The sequence below is a fragment of the Paramisgurnus dabryanus genome, chromosome 24 (genome assembly GCF_030506205.2).
Source record: "Paramisgurnus dabryanus chromosome 24, PD_genome_1.1, whole genome shotgun sequence".
Taxonomy (NCBI): Eukaryota; Metazoa; Chordata; class Actinopteri; order Cypriniformes; family Cobitidae; genus Paramisgurnus; species Paramisgurnus dabryanus.
The window spans coordinates 24,924,959-24,942,368 of record NC_133360.1 but is presented as its reverse complement, the minus strand read 5'-3'; the positions used below and the strand labels follow the sequence as shown (position 1 = coordinate 24,942,368).

The 17,410-nt window shown below is 37.9% G+C and overlaps 1 protein-coding gene across 1 annotated transcript; it reads left to right on the top strand.

The window, feature by feature from the left end:
• Window positions 1-1,558: 1,558 nt before the first annotated feature.
• On the top strand, window positions 1,559-17,374 carry capn2b (calpain 2, (m/II) large subunit b). The gene is made up of 21 exons (XM_065259605.2): window positions 1,559-1,893; window positions 2,824-2,893; window positions 4,083-4,201; window positions 4,470-4,603; window positions 7,491-7,659; window positions 11,279-11,362; window positions 11,442-11,527; window positions 13,114-13,182; window positions 13,272-13,432; window positions 13,605-13,774; window positions 13,971-13,982; window positions 14,087-14,298; window positions 14,381-14,417; window positions 15,690-15,755; window positions 15,838-15,895; window positions 15,981-16,045; window positions 16,311-16,379; window positions 16,455-16,533; window positions 16,618-16,734; window positions 16,923-16,981; window positions 17,078-17,374. Exons 1-21 carry the CDS (start codon window positions 1,657-1,659, stop codon window positions 17,099-17,101), a joined length of 2,097 nt encoding a protein of 698 aa, XP_065115677.1. The 5' UTR covers window positions 1,559-1,656; the 3' UTR covers window positions 17,102-17,374.
• The last annotated feature ends 36 nt before the right edge of the window (window positions 17,375-17,410 follow it).

Here is a 17,410-nt window from a genome sequence, read left to right as displayed (position 1 = left end):
ACACACATCAATGTGTGGCTAGATCGATGTCCTCAAAGTCAGCAATAATTTGTTTTGCTTACGAAAATCATAGAGAATTTATTTGCTAGACATCTAGTAAAAAGAAGATACCTCTATATCCCTTTCTTTTCTTTGAAATCAGTTTTGATAGGAAACTAATTGACATAGAATAAAAATGTTCAATGGCAATGACAATATGAAATAGAGGTATTTTTATTACATTTTTATATTGCCATTGGTTAAATGGGTTGAAAGGTTAAAGTATTAATAGAAAGTAACCATTTACAATACAAATTTTGTATCTTTTTCAATTTAATTACTTTCTGGACTCGACTTGGACTCGGCCTTTAAGAACTCGGACTTGAGTCCAACTCGGACCCTTTTGGACTCGGACTTGGACTCGGACTTGATGTTAAAGGACTTGGTCTTGACTCGTACTCGACAAAGGTGGACTCGGACCCAACTCTATTTCTTTCAATGCTACCTAAATATATTCCCTTGGTTAGAAATATGTGGAGGGCTAATAAAATTTTTTAATGCTTTAAAAGATATTTATTTTTAAAATATATTTCAAAATATACAAAAAGCCAAAAAATATATGGGTGAAAAATATATTTTGTAAACATATTTCAAAATATATGTTTTGGCTAATATTTTGAAATATATTTAAAAATATGTTTTTGCCATATGGGAAATCGGCTGCAATGTTATTTCATTTAATAGTCTAATGTTAAAAAAATTAAACAAATACTCAGACCGACATCTCAAATGACGAATTAAAGGCTTACAGTAAAAACTTTTATACAGTGTGTAGAAGAGAATGCACGTGCAATACCTTTAAGATCCTGCAGATGGCAGTGTTGAGCAATTTATACTTTTTATTTTTCTTAAACCGTGGTCGCCCACCCTGTTCCTGGAGTTCACCTCCAACCCCAAACATACACACCTGAACCTGCTAATCAAGCTTTTAACGGATACCTAAAATTTAGAGGCAGGCGTGCTGAAGCAGGGTGAGATCTAAAGTATGCAGGAGGGTAAATCTCCAGGAACAGCTGTGTTGGTGACCGCTGCCCTAAAATGTCACACATCCAAAACGAATTGTGTGCACAAATAGCGCACATATTGACACTAATGGCGGTGCACCCATTTACAATAATTCTAAAGGTAAAACTTTAGTAAGAGTACCCTATATTACATTAAACTGTAAAAAAAACAATTCGTTTATAATGTAGTTAAGCTACTAAACTATAAACTGTAGCAAACGCTGTATTAGTATAACTACTTTAATATTTACTATGGTAAGGTTCAAAAACACTAAAGTAAGTTTTCTAGTAAACAGTATAAAGCATCCTGTCACGTGGAATAAAACAGCATTTATTTTTTTACACAATAAAAATTTCCCACAACAAACATGACACGTTATTGTTATTGCTTATAATAGATAAAGGTATAATATCCCAGAAAAACCTTGACATTGTGCTTTTTATATTCTTCCTGTTCTGCGCTGCATGCGTAAAACGCGCAAAACCGACTCATGACAGCCTGACCACGCCTGGAAAGTTTGGGGCGGAGAATCGTAGTTAACTAGAAGAACCAAGACATTTGCAACTATAGCCTACATATTATTTTTTGGGCTTCCACGAACGTAGGTGGAAAATGTCGGGAGTTGCATCTGCCCTGGCCAAGAAGAGAGCGCTAGCTGCAGGGTTTGGAACAAACGCCAATGCGCATAAGTATCTCAACCAAGACTTTGAGGCGCTCAGGAGTCAATGTCTCAGTAACGGGACTCTCTTCACGGACCCGACTTTCTCAGCCGCACCCGAATCCTTGGGCTTTAAAGAACTCGGACCTGGCTCTTACAAAACCAGAGGAATAGTATGGAAAAGACCAGGGGTATGCTTACTAAAAAGTTTCAGGAGAAAAGTTTTAATATTGCGTGTGTAAAGATTCAACGGGAAATCGATTGTCTGTTATTTTACACTTGAGTTTATACGGGTCTGTCATCATCCGTTTCTTCCAGTTTAGTGCTTTTTTGCATTTAAGAGTGTTTAAACAGGACCTGTTTGCGCTTTTAAGTGTGACTTCATGCGGAACTGCGCAGATTGTTCGGCGTATGACATCAAAGTAACGCGAGAGCGAATGGAATGATGTTTTGGAGTCGCTCTCGCTGTACGTCGACGTCATAAGCGAATCGCTCTGCGCAGCGCTGCTTTTAGGTCGTACACACCTACTATTTTATTGGTTCATGTGAATATGATTCAGACGGATGTGTTTGCGTCGCGTTTTAGGGAGGTGTGTCAAACAGGTAAACCTTTGTTGCGCGTTTTAACCATATGAGGAGGAAATGCATAATAAAATAATGTGACTGTTAATCTTTACATTATTTCATTTGTTCTAGGAATAGGACCCACGCGTTTAATGTAAATCATTCCTTAACGTATTGTTTATACCATATTTTTATTCAATTACAAATCATTCTTTTTTATAAAACATTATTGTTTTTACTATATTTTTATCGTGAATACTACCTTAAGGTAACAAACACGAACCTAAATTGCATTTTATGATTTTGCATTTAAAATGTTCCCACATGAAAATTTCATGGAGTATACTTACATTTTTACTATAGTAAATTGTACTACTCTAGAGCATTATAGTGATTACTACACTTTGTTAATGTATACTATAGTGTTATATAGTGGATTTATCAACTATAATACATGCTTTCGTATACTTTTAATATTTAAACCGCCTAAAGTATCTAGGAATTTATTAATATACTACAGTATTTTTACATGGGTGGTGTTTTGATGTTGTATGCAGGAGCTATGCTCAAAACCTCAATTCATCGTTGGTGGAGCTACAAGGACAGATATTTGCCAAGGAGCGCTAGGTAAAGTTAATAATCATTGTTTGTGCATGCTTATCTAAATCATTTCCGTGCATGATCCATCATTGTGTAAACAAATAATCCTCTTATACAGACAACGTTGGCTTTAAGTCAATAAATAATCCTCTTATACAGACAACGTTGGTTTTAAGTCAACACTCTTGTTTCTTTTGCTACTTTCCTCACCTAATAGGGTTTCCGAGAGTCATTAGACTTTACAGCAATGAACCGCCCCAACCAGAAATTCCATTTTTTTTATGCCGATTATTTTCTAAGAGAAAATGTATTGTCAGCTACAGTCTAAAAATGTGCTAATTTAAATGCAATTTTGCATTTGGTCATCAAAAACAAAGTTTGAAACTCAAAATAAATGCACATATTTGTTGTGCATTTTAATCCACCTTAAAAGTCTGTGGCATTTAAGGTGGATTACATAGAATGCCAAGACCATGACATGTTTATAATACCAAACTTTACCAATGAATTGAATTCGTTGTAAATTGAATACAGTTCAACACCAAGAAAAAAGGTGTGTCATGTTTAAATGATGCGTATCTAGTTCTCACAGTTTCTCTTTTTAGTGTTTTTTCACTTGTATTTCCCTACTACTATAATCATATGCATGCATACCTCTCTTGTTTTCATCTCTATGTTTGTCGTTGCCCAAATTCCAAAGCTAAACTTAATATAAACCATCTGAATGGAGAACCCCCCAGGGTTGGGGGTTGAACAGAAACGAGCATGGTTTAAAAGGCTGCAATAAAAGACTGTAATTATTTAGTTAAAATTAAACCTAGCTGCTGTATGGCAACAAGGAAGTTTACATGCATGTGTCAGACTGCATACATAACCTATTACCTTGCATAGACACAACACACAATACACACATGCATTCGCTGTCTCAGACTTTGCAGCTTACCACGTGCGTGACTTTAAAACCACAAGCACATTTGCTTGTTATGTCACGTTATACTTTAGATGGCAGAACCCCTTTTCGTTTCACTTGGTGCTTTCCCAAGCTCGAACCTTTGAAAAGCCCAGTCAGTTTTATTAGTGTTTTGTACCCAAGATTGATTCACTAATGTGGGGTTGCATGTTAAATAACGTTTGTATGCGAGACTGTTGGTTTTGACTACAGACCACAGAGCAGAAACACAGATGAGTCTAACTTCCTTTCTCGGTTATTTTATAGGGGACTGCTGGCTGCTAGCGGCCATAGCATCTCTGACCCTGAATGAAGATGTTTTGGCCAGAGTGGTGCCCAGCGGGCAAGACTTTGATAGCTGCTATGCTGGAATCTTCCATTTCCAGGTATATAAGTTTACAATGGTGTGGTAAATGGGTCACATGCATGACCATGTGATGAATTTGAATGCATTATGAATTTAAATGAGACTATATTGCGCGTAACACATAAACAATGTGCATGGTAGTAAGCCGATTTGCATTTTATCATGTTGCAGCATGTATTTTTTGTTTGTGTCAACCTAACCTAACATACATTTGTTTCAGGTTTAACATACATTTTCACATTTACCTTGACTGGACTCTATACTTTATTTACTTTGTTTTATTTCAGTTCTGGCAGTTTGGCGAGTGGGTGGATGTTGTCATTGACGATCGACTGCCGGTGAAAGATGGCGAGCTGGTGTTTGTTCACTCGGCGGAGGGAAGTGAATTCTGGAGTGCCCTGTTGGAGAAGGCCTATGCTAAGTATGTCCTTGTGTGTGTTTGCATGTGTTTTTATGTGTGTGTTGAACTCACAGCAGTCATGCTCAACCCGCCTCAACCGGAAATTCAGCTTATTTTGTAGGAATTGCACTCTGTGAACAGACTTGGTGTTGTTTTTGGAGAGCTGTCAATCATTTAAAATAAACAACCTAGTATCTAAGCCGGTGTAAATAATTGTTGGTTAATGCATTGTAAATGACATGAATAAATGTTTTGCATTCTGTAAAAATTAGCAGTTGATTCACAACATAAGGCTTATAATAATGATTTATAATTTGAACTGTTAGGTATAATTTTGCAGGAAACGTCAATTTGTTTGATTTCAACCCAAGTATTAATAAATACATAAAGTAACCTGCAATTTCATGTTTTATACAGAGATGGCGATAGAGAGGCAATAGTTATGGACTGACGCTAAGCTACAATAAATATAAAAATTAACATTAACCTTAATAAATATGGACGATTGTGAATTACAAGAAAAATTTTGGGTAATTTATGTGAATTTAACTTTCTTGTAACTCAGCTCGTAGAGCGTAGTGCTTGGCCACATCTTGGGTTCAGGGTCATGAGTTTAATTTCCATGCAATGCACATGCTAATAAAATGTATACTTTGAATGCACCATAAATCGCTTTGGATAAAATAATTTCCTAAATGCATGCAAATAAATACCCTAGGCAAGGGATCTCCAAACTTTTTGTGGGCAATGGATAAAACAATCTGGAGGGCTACTTTTTTATATAATCTACTCGTTGATTTTATTTAATTTTACTTTTTGATATTTTTAGTATTGTTTAAAATGTTAACATACTTAAACCAAGCCAAGCTAATATTAAAATATGTAAAAAATAAACATTACAATTGAGATTATTAATAGAATGTGCTTTGACGGGCACCTCACAGACTCTATGCGGGCGGACGGGCACCCCTTTGGACATCCCTGCCATAGACTGTAAAAATATCGAGGTTGTGTCCGTAACGTCATACAGTAGGTTTGTGAAGAGCTTTTTGAAGCCAATAGTTGGCGGGCTTGTTTTCGCCATCTTAGCATCGCGTCACCGCGGATAGCTTCGTGGATGACCGAAAATGGGTAAAGAGGCGGGATGTGGGTGAATCTGAAGTGGCTGGTTCTGATCAGACACATCCTCGCTTTGGGCAATGCGAATATCCGATATGGGCGGCGCATTTGCTGCGAAAACACACGCTATTCACCTCAAACGCGTCTTTGCCCAAGTTGAAGATCTTGAGCAGAAAACTCACATGACACGAAGTTAAATCCTGCGAGTAATCTAGAGTGAGTAATGCGACAATTGGTGTGTACGTAGCATAAGGCTTAATGTAATTTAAACGGATGAGTTGTAAAAATGTACCCACCTTACAGTTGTCATGAAGGGCAAAATTAGCTATACAGACCAAAAACAATTTTTGTACCAGGCTTTAAACATATAATTTTTTGCTGTGAAATTGGGTATTTTAACATGGGATCAATTGGACTTGACTCCCTTTTGGAGCCAGTCCATGGCTTCATCAGAGAGATCAGAAGGTTGCCCCTTGGTAAATTCAAAGTAATAAATGTATACTTGTAACGCAACTTGGTTGGAAGATCCAGCAATTTATCCCTGTTCCACACCCCCTGCTCCTTGTGTTGGTTAATCATTTGGCTATTTAGTGGACAATGTTTGAAAGCCAATGTTTACATTAGAAATCGCAAACAAACACGCCCCTTCCCCAATAGAATCTGGACCCTCATTTGATAGACCCGCCCCACACACACGCAACCCAGGTAACGATGTTGGTTAGAAAACACGCCGATTGGCTACAAGTCTGTTTTGGTAGTCGGCCCGACTCCCTTTTCCAAAGCGGTTTTCAGAAATCGTGCACTCCGCCTTTAATACTACCCTAAGGCCAATAATAAGTAAGGGGCCATGTACACCAAAGCGTTTAAATGCGCCTGAAAACAACAGGTGGACACGGCTGTGGGTGCTTGCCAGCGTTTTTCAGCTACAGTAAGTGCTTTGGTTGTTATCATACTTATTTTTTAGTTTACCAGTCATTGTACGATGCGCCGGTTGGTTGTTGTAGTATTAGTCCCACCCCTCCTTCACTGTGATTGGAAGGCTGAGTGAAAAGTGACATTGATGAGCATTTAAAAGTCGAATATCTTTTCTGAATGAGGATAGAAAGGAAATAAACGACAGCTGCTGGCGTTTTTGAAAAGCACGGTGTTCCTGCAAAAACGCCTTGGTGTATACACCCCATAATAATAATACCTTCCTCTCCTTTAACGTATTGTACTTCTAACAACAGTCTACAGCACTGCTTACCAACCCTGTTCCTAGAGATCTACTTTTTTCTGCAGAGTTCACCTCCAACCCTGGTCAAACACACCCGAACCTGCTAGTCAAGATTTTCACAGCTACTCAAAAAGTTTAGGCAGGTGTGCTGAAGCAGGGTTGGATTTAAAGTAGCCAGCTCCAGAAACAGGGTTGGTGACCACCGGTCTACAGTTTTTGTCCAGTTCTAGGAATTACAAAGTTTTGCATCACACAGGTGTATTCCTGGAATAAGGGTGTGTCACATGTTGTGGTATATATTTTAGCCTAGTGCTGTGACGCCCTTCTTAGGCATTTCTCTTTGCTTTTGCTGTTCCCATCCAAACATGCACATTAACTTAAGCCACCTATTATGTGTTGCAATTGTACCTAAAGTATGTATTTACAACAGTATATGTAATCTTTGTGTAATATTACGGTGGATTCTGTAATTGAGATTAACAATAACAATATTTTACAATAGTTTATCTCAACGAGGCAGCAGACGTGTGCACACATGCAGTTTTTTTAACACTAATGATTTGTTTTGTTAAGGGTGAATGGCTGTTATGAGGCTCTGTCTGGAGGTTCCACCACTGAGGGCTTTGAGGATTTCACCGGGGGCATCGCTGAGAACTACGAATTGAGTAAAGCACCCTCGAACATGTTTCAGATCATCAAGAAAGCCCTGGAGGCTGGAGCTTTACTGGGATGCTCCATCGATGTAAGATTAATATACCCGTCTTCATACTATTTTAGTTTTGGGCTAGTCATTTCCTAATAACTACAACTACACTGTTAAAAATGTGTAGGATTTTTTTCAAATCAACACACATTGTTATGTTACTTTAACTTTAACTTTAAAGTTTAACAACAACTTGAATTTATAAATTATGTCAACTTTTTTCTGGGATGGTACCTTTAAAAAAAGTCCTAATATGTACCATCGTGGTACAGATATATACCTTTTAGGTACCAGTTCTAGGAATTACAACCTTTTAGGTACAAAATGATACTTTTGCTGCCCCAATGACAACTTTTGTACCTGCCTTAAATTTTTTTGTTAAATCAACTCAGATTTACAAGTCATGTCAAGTGAGATGAGTTGTCACAACTTATAATATAGTTGAGAAAAGTCATAAGTTTATAAGTTATAACAACTCACCTGTAGTTATAACAACTCATCTCTAGTCAAGATAAATAGTTGTACGTTGAAATGACTTGTAAATCCGAGTTGATTCAACAAAAAATGTTAAGGCAGCAAAGTATTTTTTACAGTGTACCTTTTTTCGGAGAGTGTACTGCAGTACTAGAAGACTTAAATCAATCTTTAATATCAGTTTAATTGGAGGTAACAAGGGAATTATTATTTAGACCAGGGGTTTTCAAATCAAGGGTTGGGACCATAGACTGCAAAAATATTAGGGATGCACCGATACCACTTTTTTGGAGTACGAGTACGAGTACTTGAATTTCAGTACTTGCCGATACCGATACCAAGTACTTAATAAAAAAACATGATTTAAATTTACAGGTAACAGCATTAGTCATATAATTTAACAAAAAAAACAAAGGACTAGTTTTCCAGTTTGTTGTAAACTCTGCCTCTTTGGACAACACGAGGCATTAACCCCTTACACGCCGCTCAAACATAGACATTTCTCAGACCGTGGTATCGATTCCAGGTATCGGGGGACTTTTAACGAGTACGAGTACTTTAGAAAATGTGGTATCGAGGCCGATACCAGTATCGGTATCGGTGCATCCCTAAAAAATATGGACCTAGTGTCCGTAGCTGTGGCTCAAGTGGCCACGCCCTCAATTATGCAGATCTTTAAGGCTTAAAGGGGTCATATTATGAGATTTTTTTAAAGATGTAACATAAATATTTGGTGTCCCCAGAGTGAGTATGTGAAGTTTTAGCTGAAAATACCCCACAGATAATTCATTATAACATGTTAAAATTGCCACTTTGTAGGCCTGAGCAAAAGTGTGCTGTTTTTGGGTGTGTCATTTAAAGAGCTTATGAAGTGCAAACACTGATCACAATGATGGTGGTTTGTTGTAATTGAAACTTAATTGTGCTCTCAATTATTTTTTCTCTTTTTCTTTCTGCACTAAATGGCAGTGCTGTGGTTGGATAGTGCAGATTAAGGGGCGGTATTATTGTAATTCGCCTTGCTACCTACCTCACAAAACAGGCGAAATCTGAACGACCTAATTTTTCACATGCTTGCCGAACATGGCTTTTCCAAACTAAGTTACTGGGTTGATATTTTTCACGTTTTCTAGGTTGATAGAAGCACTGGGGACCCAATTATAGCACTTAAATATGGAAAAAGTCAGATTTTTACGCTATGACCCCTTTAACTCTGGCCAGCGCCAGCGTTTTTCATGATTTTCACAAAAGTTTAATTCCTTCCAGAAAATGTTCTTCTTTAAATATATAAACATACAATATACCACATGAAAGAACAGACCCTCTGCTTTAAAAAAAAAAACTAGGGATGCACCGATAGGATTTTTTTTGGACCGATACCGATTTAAACAGACAACTTCTGGCCGATACCGATGCAGATACCGATATTAAACACTTGTATACAATACTATACAGTTGGTCTATTTGCTAGTTTATTTCTGCATCAAATTATTTTTACTGAAAATGGATTTGATCTAATTAACATTCAACTGACCAACATAATAAGAGAGACACAAATTAAGCTAAAACAAATATAATAAGACAGCATGACAACCTTCAAAGGTGGTTTTTGCTGTTCAGCATTTATTTTATTAACAACATTAACTCGTTTTTTTTACATATAATGGATTTCTTTATGCAGTTAATTAACAGGCAGATACCGATTGTTTTTCTCGTGCTATTGCCGATATGCCGATGGTTTCAAATTCATCAAAAATCGGCCGATAAATATCGGCGGCCGATACATCGGTCCATCACTAAAAAAAAACGTTTCATCCTACCTTTAGTGGTTCTTTTGTAATCAGCATTTGAATATGGTTAGGTTTCTGCAAAAACACCACATTTTGAGCAACAAGCAGAGATAATTCCATTTTTGTGACAGACTTTTCATAGAGATCCCATTCAGAGCGATCTTTAAAACAGACACGGACATGAAGCCGCTTGCCATAGGGCAATACTTCCAGGTTTAAAAAGCTGTGGAAGGTATTGCAGAAAGCCGGAAATCCTCGTCATTGGCAGGGAAGCGTTTTCTCTTGATTGACGAGATATCTCGTCAATGGCGGCGAAAGAGTTAATATAATTTAAACGAATGACTTGCAAAATAATTCACCTCCCTGAAAGGCAAACTTAGCTATTTAGACCAAAAATAGCTAATGTACCAGGCTGTAAACATATTATTTTCTGCTGTAAAGAACAGTTCAGTTAAAGACAATAGGAATGACAATGGTTTGGGAACACCCGATTCAGACCTATAATACAATTATAAACACAGCTTACTGGTTGCTAAGCCCCGTCCCTTAAATATGAGCAATTCCATGCAAATGTCAACCAACCAAGTTTTAACCAAATGTTTTAACCCTACTGATATCTCAGATGTAAATTTTTTGGTTGCTTTAATTCCCAACCGAGGTCTCTAAGTTTTTTAAAATAAAATAAAATAAAATACATATTGTGTGACCCTGGACCACAAAACCAGTCACAAGTCGCACTGGTATATTTGTAGCAATTGCCAAAAATACATTGCATGGGTCAAAATTATACACATTTTAAGCAAAAAAAAATTGGGTATTAAGTAAAGATTATTGTCCGTGAAGATATTTTGTAAATTTCCTACTGTAAATATAAAAATGTATTTATCATTTGTAATATGTGTAGCAAGGGACTTCATTTGGGCAACTTTAAAAGGCGATTTTTCTCAATATTGTTTATATTTTTTGCACCCTCAGATTCCAGATCTTCAAACTGTTTTTTCAACCAAATATTGTCCTATTATAACAAACCATACATCAATGGAAAGTGTATTCAGCTTACAGTTGATGTATAAATGTCAATTTAAAAAAATTGACCCACATGACTGGTTTTGTGGTTTAGGCCAGGGTCACATTTGTTATTTGAAGAGCCGTCCCCTTTGCATTTGTTGGGTATTATTGCCTCTGGTTTATGCTTTTTATTCACCTATAAAGTATGTTGTATCGCAAAAACTTGTGTCCTTTTTTCTCACATCCATAACATATGTTATTTTTGACTGAAATTGTCACCTCCATAATGCTGGAATTGCTCATATACATATAAATATATACTATCATTCATGCTACTGTAATTCCCATCCTATTTGCTTACTCTATGACTATTTCCATTGTTTTAGATCACCAGCGCTGCTGATTCAGAAGCTGTGACCCGTCAGAAGCTTGTGAAAGGCCATGCCTACTCCCTTACAGGGGCTACTGAGGTACAAATCTAGTTATTTTTAATCCTCATTACACAATGTAATAAATTTTTATATTTATGAGTTCATATTTGTGTCTCAGGTGAACTATCGTGGACGTTTGGAGAAGTTGGTTCGTATGAGGAACCCGTGGGGTCAGGTGGAGTGGACCGGGGCCTGGAGTGACAAGTATGCTTTAGTTATAGTCAACCCTACACAACAATACACACAATAAGTTTTGCATTGATTAAAATATCTAACTGGAACTGACACGCTGAGACGTTGTGTGTTCCTGTAGCTCAGTTGGTATTATCAGCACAAAAGGTCATGGGTGTTCCCGGGAACACACAAACTGATAAAATGTAAACCTTGAATGCACTGCAAGTTGCTTTGGATAATAGCGTCAGCCAAATATAATGTCATTTAATCAAAGCTTCCTCCCCAGGTCATTCTGTGAAAATAACTATAAAACTATAACTATAAAAACAGGATCTTCATTCCTAATGAGTATTCAATATATTTGGCACACCCAAGTCTGACAGTTTGTCTTTGCAAAGATAGTAGCTGTGCAATATATGTACAGTAGGCTACCTAGCAAGCAGTAGCCGACATTTCACTGTCTAGGTTAACTATAGACTTAATATAGTTTGGCTAAGTAACACACCATGAATTTGGTTACATGTCATTTTTGCCAAAATAACTTAAAGGAACACACCACCGTTTTTCAATATTTTACTATGTTCTTACCTCAACATAGACGAATTAATACATACCTATCTTTTTTCAATGCGTGCACTTCATCTTTGTACAGCGCGTCGTGAATGTGTTAGCATTTAGCCTAGCCCCATTCATTCCTTAGGATCCAAACAGAAATGAATTTAGAAGCCACCAAACACTTCCATGTTTCCTCTATTTAAAGAGGAGTTACACGAGTAAGTATGGTGGCACAAAATAAAACGTGGCAATTTTTTTAAGCGGATAAAAAATTAGAACTATAATGTATGGCGGAAGAGCACTTAGTTTGCAGCACTTCAACCACGGGCGCAGTAATAATATGCGTAATAATATTGTTTTAGCCTAGACGTCTGGACTGTGTTTAAAAATATGCAGCTTGAAGTTAAAACAGTCTGGTTTTGCAAGTCAATTCAACAAACTATTTTAAGTTTTGACTAGTGATACGTTGCCATAACTTATAAAAACAAGCTAAAATTGTTTAACTTCATTTGTTAAGTTAAAGTAACATAAAAATGTATGCTAATTTGACATAAATGCTGCATATTTTGTACAAGTGTGGCTATTAGACATCTTTTAAACACAAAATTGCTTGCTGGGTAGCATTCATTCATTCATTTATTATGTACTGCGGTGGTATATATGTGGTATATATTCAATAGTTACAATAATTGGTTAAATCTCTTGTTTGCTAACTGTATGCTTACTTAAAGTCGGGGTGCTTGATTTTTGAAAACACTTTGGAAAAGGAAGTCGGGCCGACTACTAAAACACACTTGTAGCTAATCAGCAGTAAGGGGCGTGTCTACTAACCAACATCTTTGCCTGGGTTGGGTGTGGGGCGGGTCTATCAAAAAAAAGGTCCAGATTCTGTTGGGGTGGGGGCGTGTATGTTTAGGCGATTTCAACATTGGCTTTAAGAGATCATGCACCCGCCTTTAAGGTAAAGCTTTGTGTTAGCAACACAAGTTGCTATGGATAAAAGCGTCTGCCAAATATTAAAAACATGATTTTAATATACAATATGTTTATCTTTCTTTCAGTTCATCTGAATGGAACAGTGTGGATCCATCAGAGCGGCCAAACAACAGCGCTGAGGATGGCGAATTCTGGTAGATTTACTTATCTGTCTATTGATGTGGCACATTTAGGGCTTTTTGGGGGCATTTGTGTAAGATTTATCTTGTTTGCGTCCGTTCAGGATGGCCTTCTCAGAGTTCCTAAGGAATTATTCTCGTCTTGAGATCTGCACGCTGACCCCAGACACCCTAACCAGTGATACTGTAAAACATTGGGCTGTTAATAACTACGATGGCACCTGGAGGAAAGGCTCCACTGCTGGCGGCTGCAGAAATAATGCTTGTAAGATTACAACACAGTTATACAAAGACTAAAATATTAAAAAATATCAAGGTTGTATTTTCACAGCATATTCTTTATATGATGTAGGAGGACAGTAAATCACAAAAGAAATGACTTTAGGTGGGTTTTCACAGACAGGATCGTATCTGGTAATATATGTATTGTTTTACAGACACATTCTGGATGAATCCTCAGTTTGTTATAAAGCTGAACGAGGAGGACGACGATCCGAGCGATAATGAGGTGGGCTGCAGTTTTGTGATTGGTCTGATCCAGAAAAACCGGCGGCGCCTCAGAAAAGCTGGAGAGGACATGCACACTATTGGTTTTGCGATCTACGAGGTGAGAGGAGACAGTAAAGATAATCTGATCTAAACTGGGAGGCGTGGCAAGTTTTATAGAAATTTCATTAATTGAAAAAGTTTTTTAGTTCCCTATCGATGCCTTAGCAACCACATAGCGACTTAATGCTAATGTAAAACCACTTAGATCAACTGACAGTCCTGTTCTTCTAATGCTGTTTTTTGTGTTTCCACAGCTACCTGAACAGGTAAGTGTTAAACTTTAAAGAGGGGCGTGGATTCTCTCCTTCTTGACCAAACAGATTTAAGAATATTGTTGGCGAGCTCACTGACTGGTTAATTTCTTTGACAGTTTCATGGTCAACGGGACGTGCACCTGGATAAGAATTTCTTCCTGTCACACGCTCAGAAAGCTCGCTCTGAGACCTTTATTAACCTGAGAGAGGTATCAACACGCTTCAAATTGCCGCCTGGAGAGTACCTCGTCGTACCGTCCACCTTCGAGCCCCACAAGGACGGGGACTTCTGTCTGCGCGTGTTTTCCGAAAAACAGACTGAGACGATGTAATGTATCTATAATGTATCCATTATATATCTGAATTTATTTGAAATTTGGCTAATTTGTCCAATTTTATGGTTCTTTTAGACCCTGTGATGACCCTGTGGAGGCTAACTTACCAGAAGTAAGCAACTCAGATCACAGTTTGTGCTAAAGTGACTTTAAAAATCAACCGTGGCATTAAAGGTGCAGTGTGTAGATTTTAGCGGCATCTAGCAGTGAGATCATGAATTGCAACTAACGACTCAGTCCACTGCTTCCTGAAACGCATAGAGAATCTACGGTAGCTGCCAAAGGACAAACATGTTGTTGTCTAATGCAGCCATGGTAGAAGGGTCAAGTGCGAGTGATTTCAATGTAAAGACGCGTTGACGCATGTCTGGAGGTCTCGTGGTGCGAATGAGGCGTTAGGTGCGGTAGACGCAATTCTGCCTCATCCCCGTGTCTAGTTTGCGCGAATGGCTCGAATTGAGCGTTGCCGCAGGAAAGCGCGAGTTGAAATTTTTGAACTTTGGCGGAAAAACGTGCCACGTTAACCAATCAGGAGCTTCCTCTAGTAGTGATGGAGTCGCAGAAGGCCCTCCCATGACGCAAATTTCCGCGTGAATGTCTCGATAACTAGAATTTCACGTGTGGCTTTCATGCGAGTACATTAAAATGTTTAAGCGTCCAACTACGCGCGATAGACGCGAATTTGACGTCTCAAATGCGTCTGGTGTGAACCCAACATAAGGGGCCAATCACACCAAACGCGTTTTAAATGCGTGGAAACGCAGGGCGCACCACACAAACACGCAGAATACAGTGAGTGACTGCAGTCCAGTTGTTTCAAACAACTGTAAACTTCCGGCACTACAACGGAAGACCCGCCTCCCCCCTCATTCGATTGGACAATGGAAAGACGCGAATAACATTGGGCGCTTTTCCACACTTAGCGTTCCTTCAAAAACGCATGTTGTGGCAGGCAGCAAAAAACGCAAGGCGTTCAGCGCATATAAACAGCGCGCATAACGTTCACTACCCCATAAACGCATTTGGTGTGATCGGCCCCTAAGACAAAACACAGTTTGTCTGTTTAGGGCTACTTTAGAAACATGGTGGCACAAAATGGCGACATCCATGTAAGGGAATTTGCATTGTATGTAGATAAAAATGGCTTATTCTAAAGTAATAAACACATAACAGTTCATTATTTAAGATATACACCACTGATAACATAGGTATGTATAAACGATTGCATTTCTGTCATTAGATCCTCCTAAAAGTTACACACTGCACCTTTAAAATGTTTTAATATTGTCCACTGTGACATACTTTTTGAATGTGGTAAATGGTATTATGCCTTACATTTTGCAGATAAAGCTCAAGTTTGTACTCTGATGGCTTTTGTTTTCAGGAGAAAGTGTCGGATGCTGAGGTGGATTCTGGCTTCAGGGGTCTGTTTACAAAACTAGCTGGAGCTGTGAGTGGAGAAAGCTTATAGTAGAAGTAAACATTTATATTACGTTAAAAGTGCAACACCAACTCTGTATTTCTCTCTTTAGGACATGGAAATCTCAGCCTCGGAGCTTCAGACAATCATGAACAAAATTATTGCAAAACGTAAGTGTTCTTGCATCCTTTTATAACAGTATGTTAAAAATACTCAAACAGTATCTAAGGGATTTTGTGTTGTGACGTTTCGCAGGAACTGACATAAAAACAGACGGGTTTAGTATGGAGACGTGTCGAGTTATGGTGAACCTCATGGACGTATCCTCTCAGATGCAAAGCGTACACATTCGGCATGTTTATGTTAGCGTGACGTATGTGCACGCTCCAGGAATGACAGGAATTTGGTGTTTGGCGGAAAGCCTTTGTCATGGCCTGTTAGTTTGTTAGTGATTACGTTGTGTTTGGTTGTGTGAAACTGAATTTAGGATGTGGATGAAACGAGATCGGACCTATTGCATCACTCCTCATTTGCATAAAATCCGTATCAATCATAGTCTCTAAGTTTCCATTAACTATATCTCAGGACAGTGGCAATGGGAAATTGGGACTGGGAGAGTTTGCTACGCTTTGGAAGAAAGTGCAGAGATACCTCGTAAGACTCCTCTTAATTTGCAATAATTTAAAAGAATGGTTCGATGCGTAATGTTTTTTATTTTGATCATCGTAGGGAATCTACAAGAAAAATGACATGGATGGTTCAGGAACCATGAGCACTCCGGAGATGCGCATGGCACTGAAGGAGGCCGGTGAGTTGAGCAAATTTTCATAGATCACATGACCACAGATCACATACAGTGGGTTCACAGCGTATGTTGTCTTTTATCTTCTAGGTTTCCTTCTTAATAACGCCATTTTTCAGCTGCTGGTGGCACGCTTCGCTGAAGCAGACATGACCGTAGACTTTGATAACTTTGTGGCCTGTCTCATGCGTCTGGAGATGATGTTTAGTAAGTCCATATCAAGTTATAACTTGTTGGTCTTCAAACATTGTAACCTTTGTAACATTTTTAGCTATTTTGATTACGCATACTGCTACTAATAATAGTGCAGAACTGAATAATATATATATAGACATTGCATAAATATGCATAAATATATGGCCCTGTAACGTGTTGTCTGTCTTGTCCTTTTCCAGGGATTTTCAAGACACTTGATCCCCACCAGACTGGCGCCATTGAGCTGAACTTCCAGCAGGTTAGAAACTAATGCTGTTTGTCATAGTGTAAAGATTTAATCTTATGAATGAATCTTATTTAATTATTTATTTACATGTCATTTTGTCTCTTATAGTGGCTGAACTTTACCATGGTTTAAGTCCTGCAACCGGACCACTCCTCACATTATCAAATTATCAAGATTACGTGATTTATTAAAGATAGGTATTAAGTATACTTTTATATTTTAAACTGTATATGGCACTTTAGACAGTTTGTACATCTACAGTGTTGCATGATTTTAATGAGCTTGTGCCACTCTGTTTACAAATGCCAATATGTTGAAACGCTTTTAACCACTATGTCATAAAAGAAGGTGTGTATGTACTGTTATTATTTTTCAAAGGACATTATTAAACACTTGTGAAACGGGTTTGTGTGTTTTATACATTTATTTGACTAAACGTTA

Coding starts and splice junctions, on each gene's coding strand:
- capn2b (XM_065259605.2), top strand. CDS start 1,657: ATGTCGGGAGTTGCATCTGCCCTGGCCAAGAAGAGAGCGCTAGCTGCA. Junction 1,894..2,823: donor TAGTATGGAAAAGACCAGGG/GTATGCTTACTA, acceptor TGTTGTATGCAG/GAGCTATGCTCAAAACCTCA. Junction 16,046..16,310: donor TTATGGTGAACCTCATGGAC/GTATCCTCTCAG, acceptor ACTATATCTCAG/GACAGTGGCAATGGGAAATT.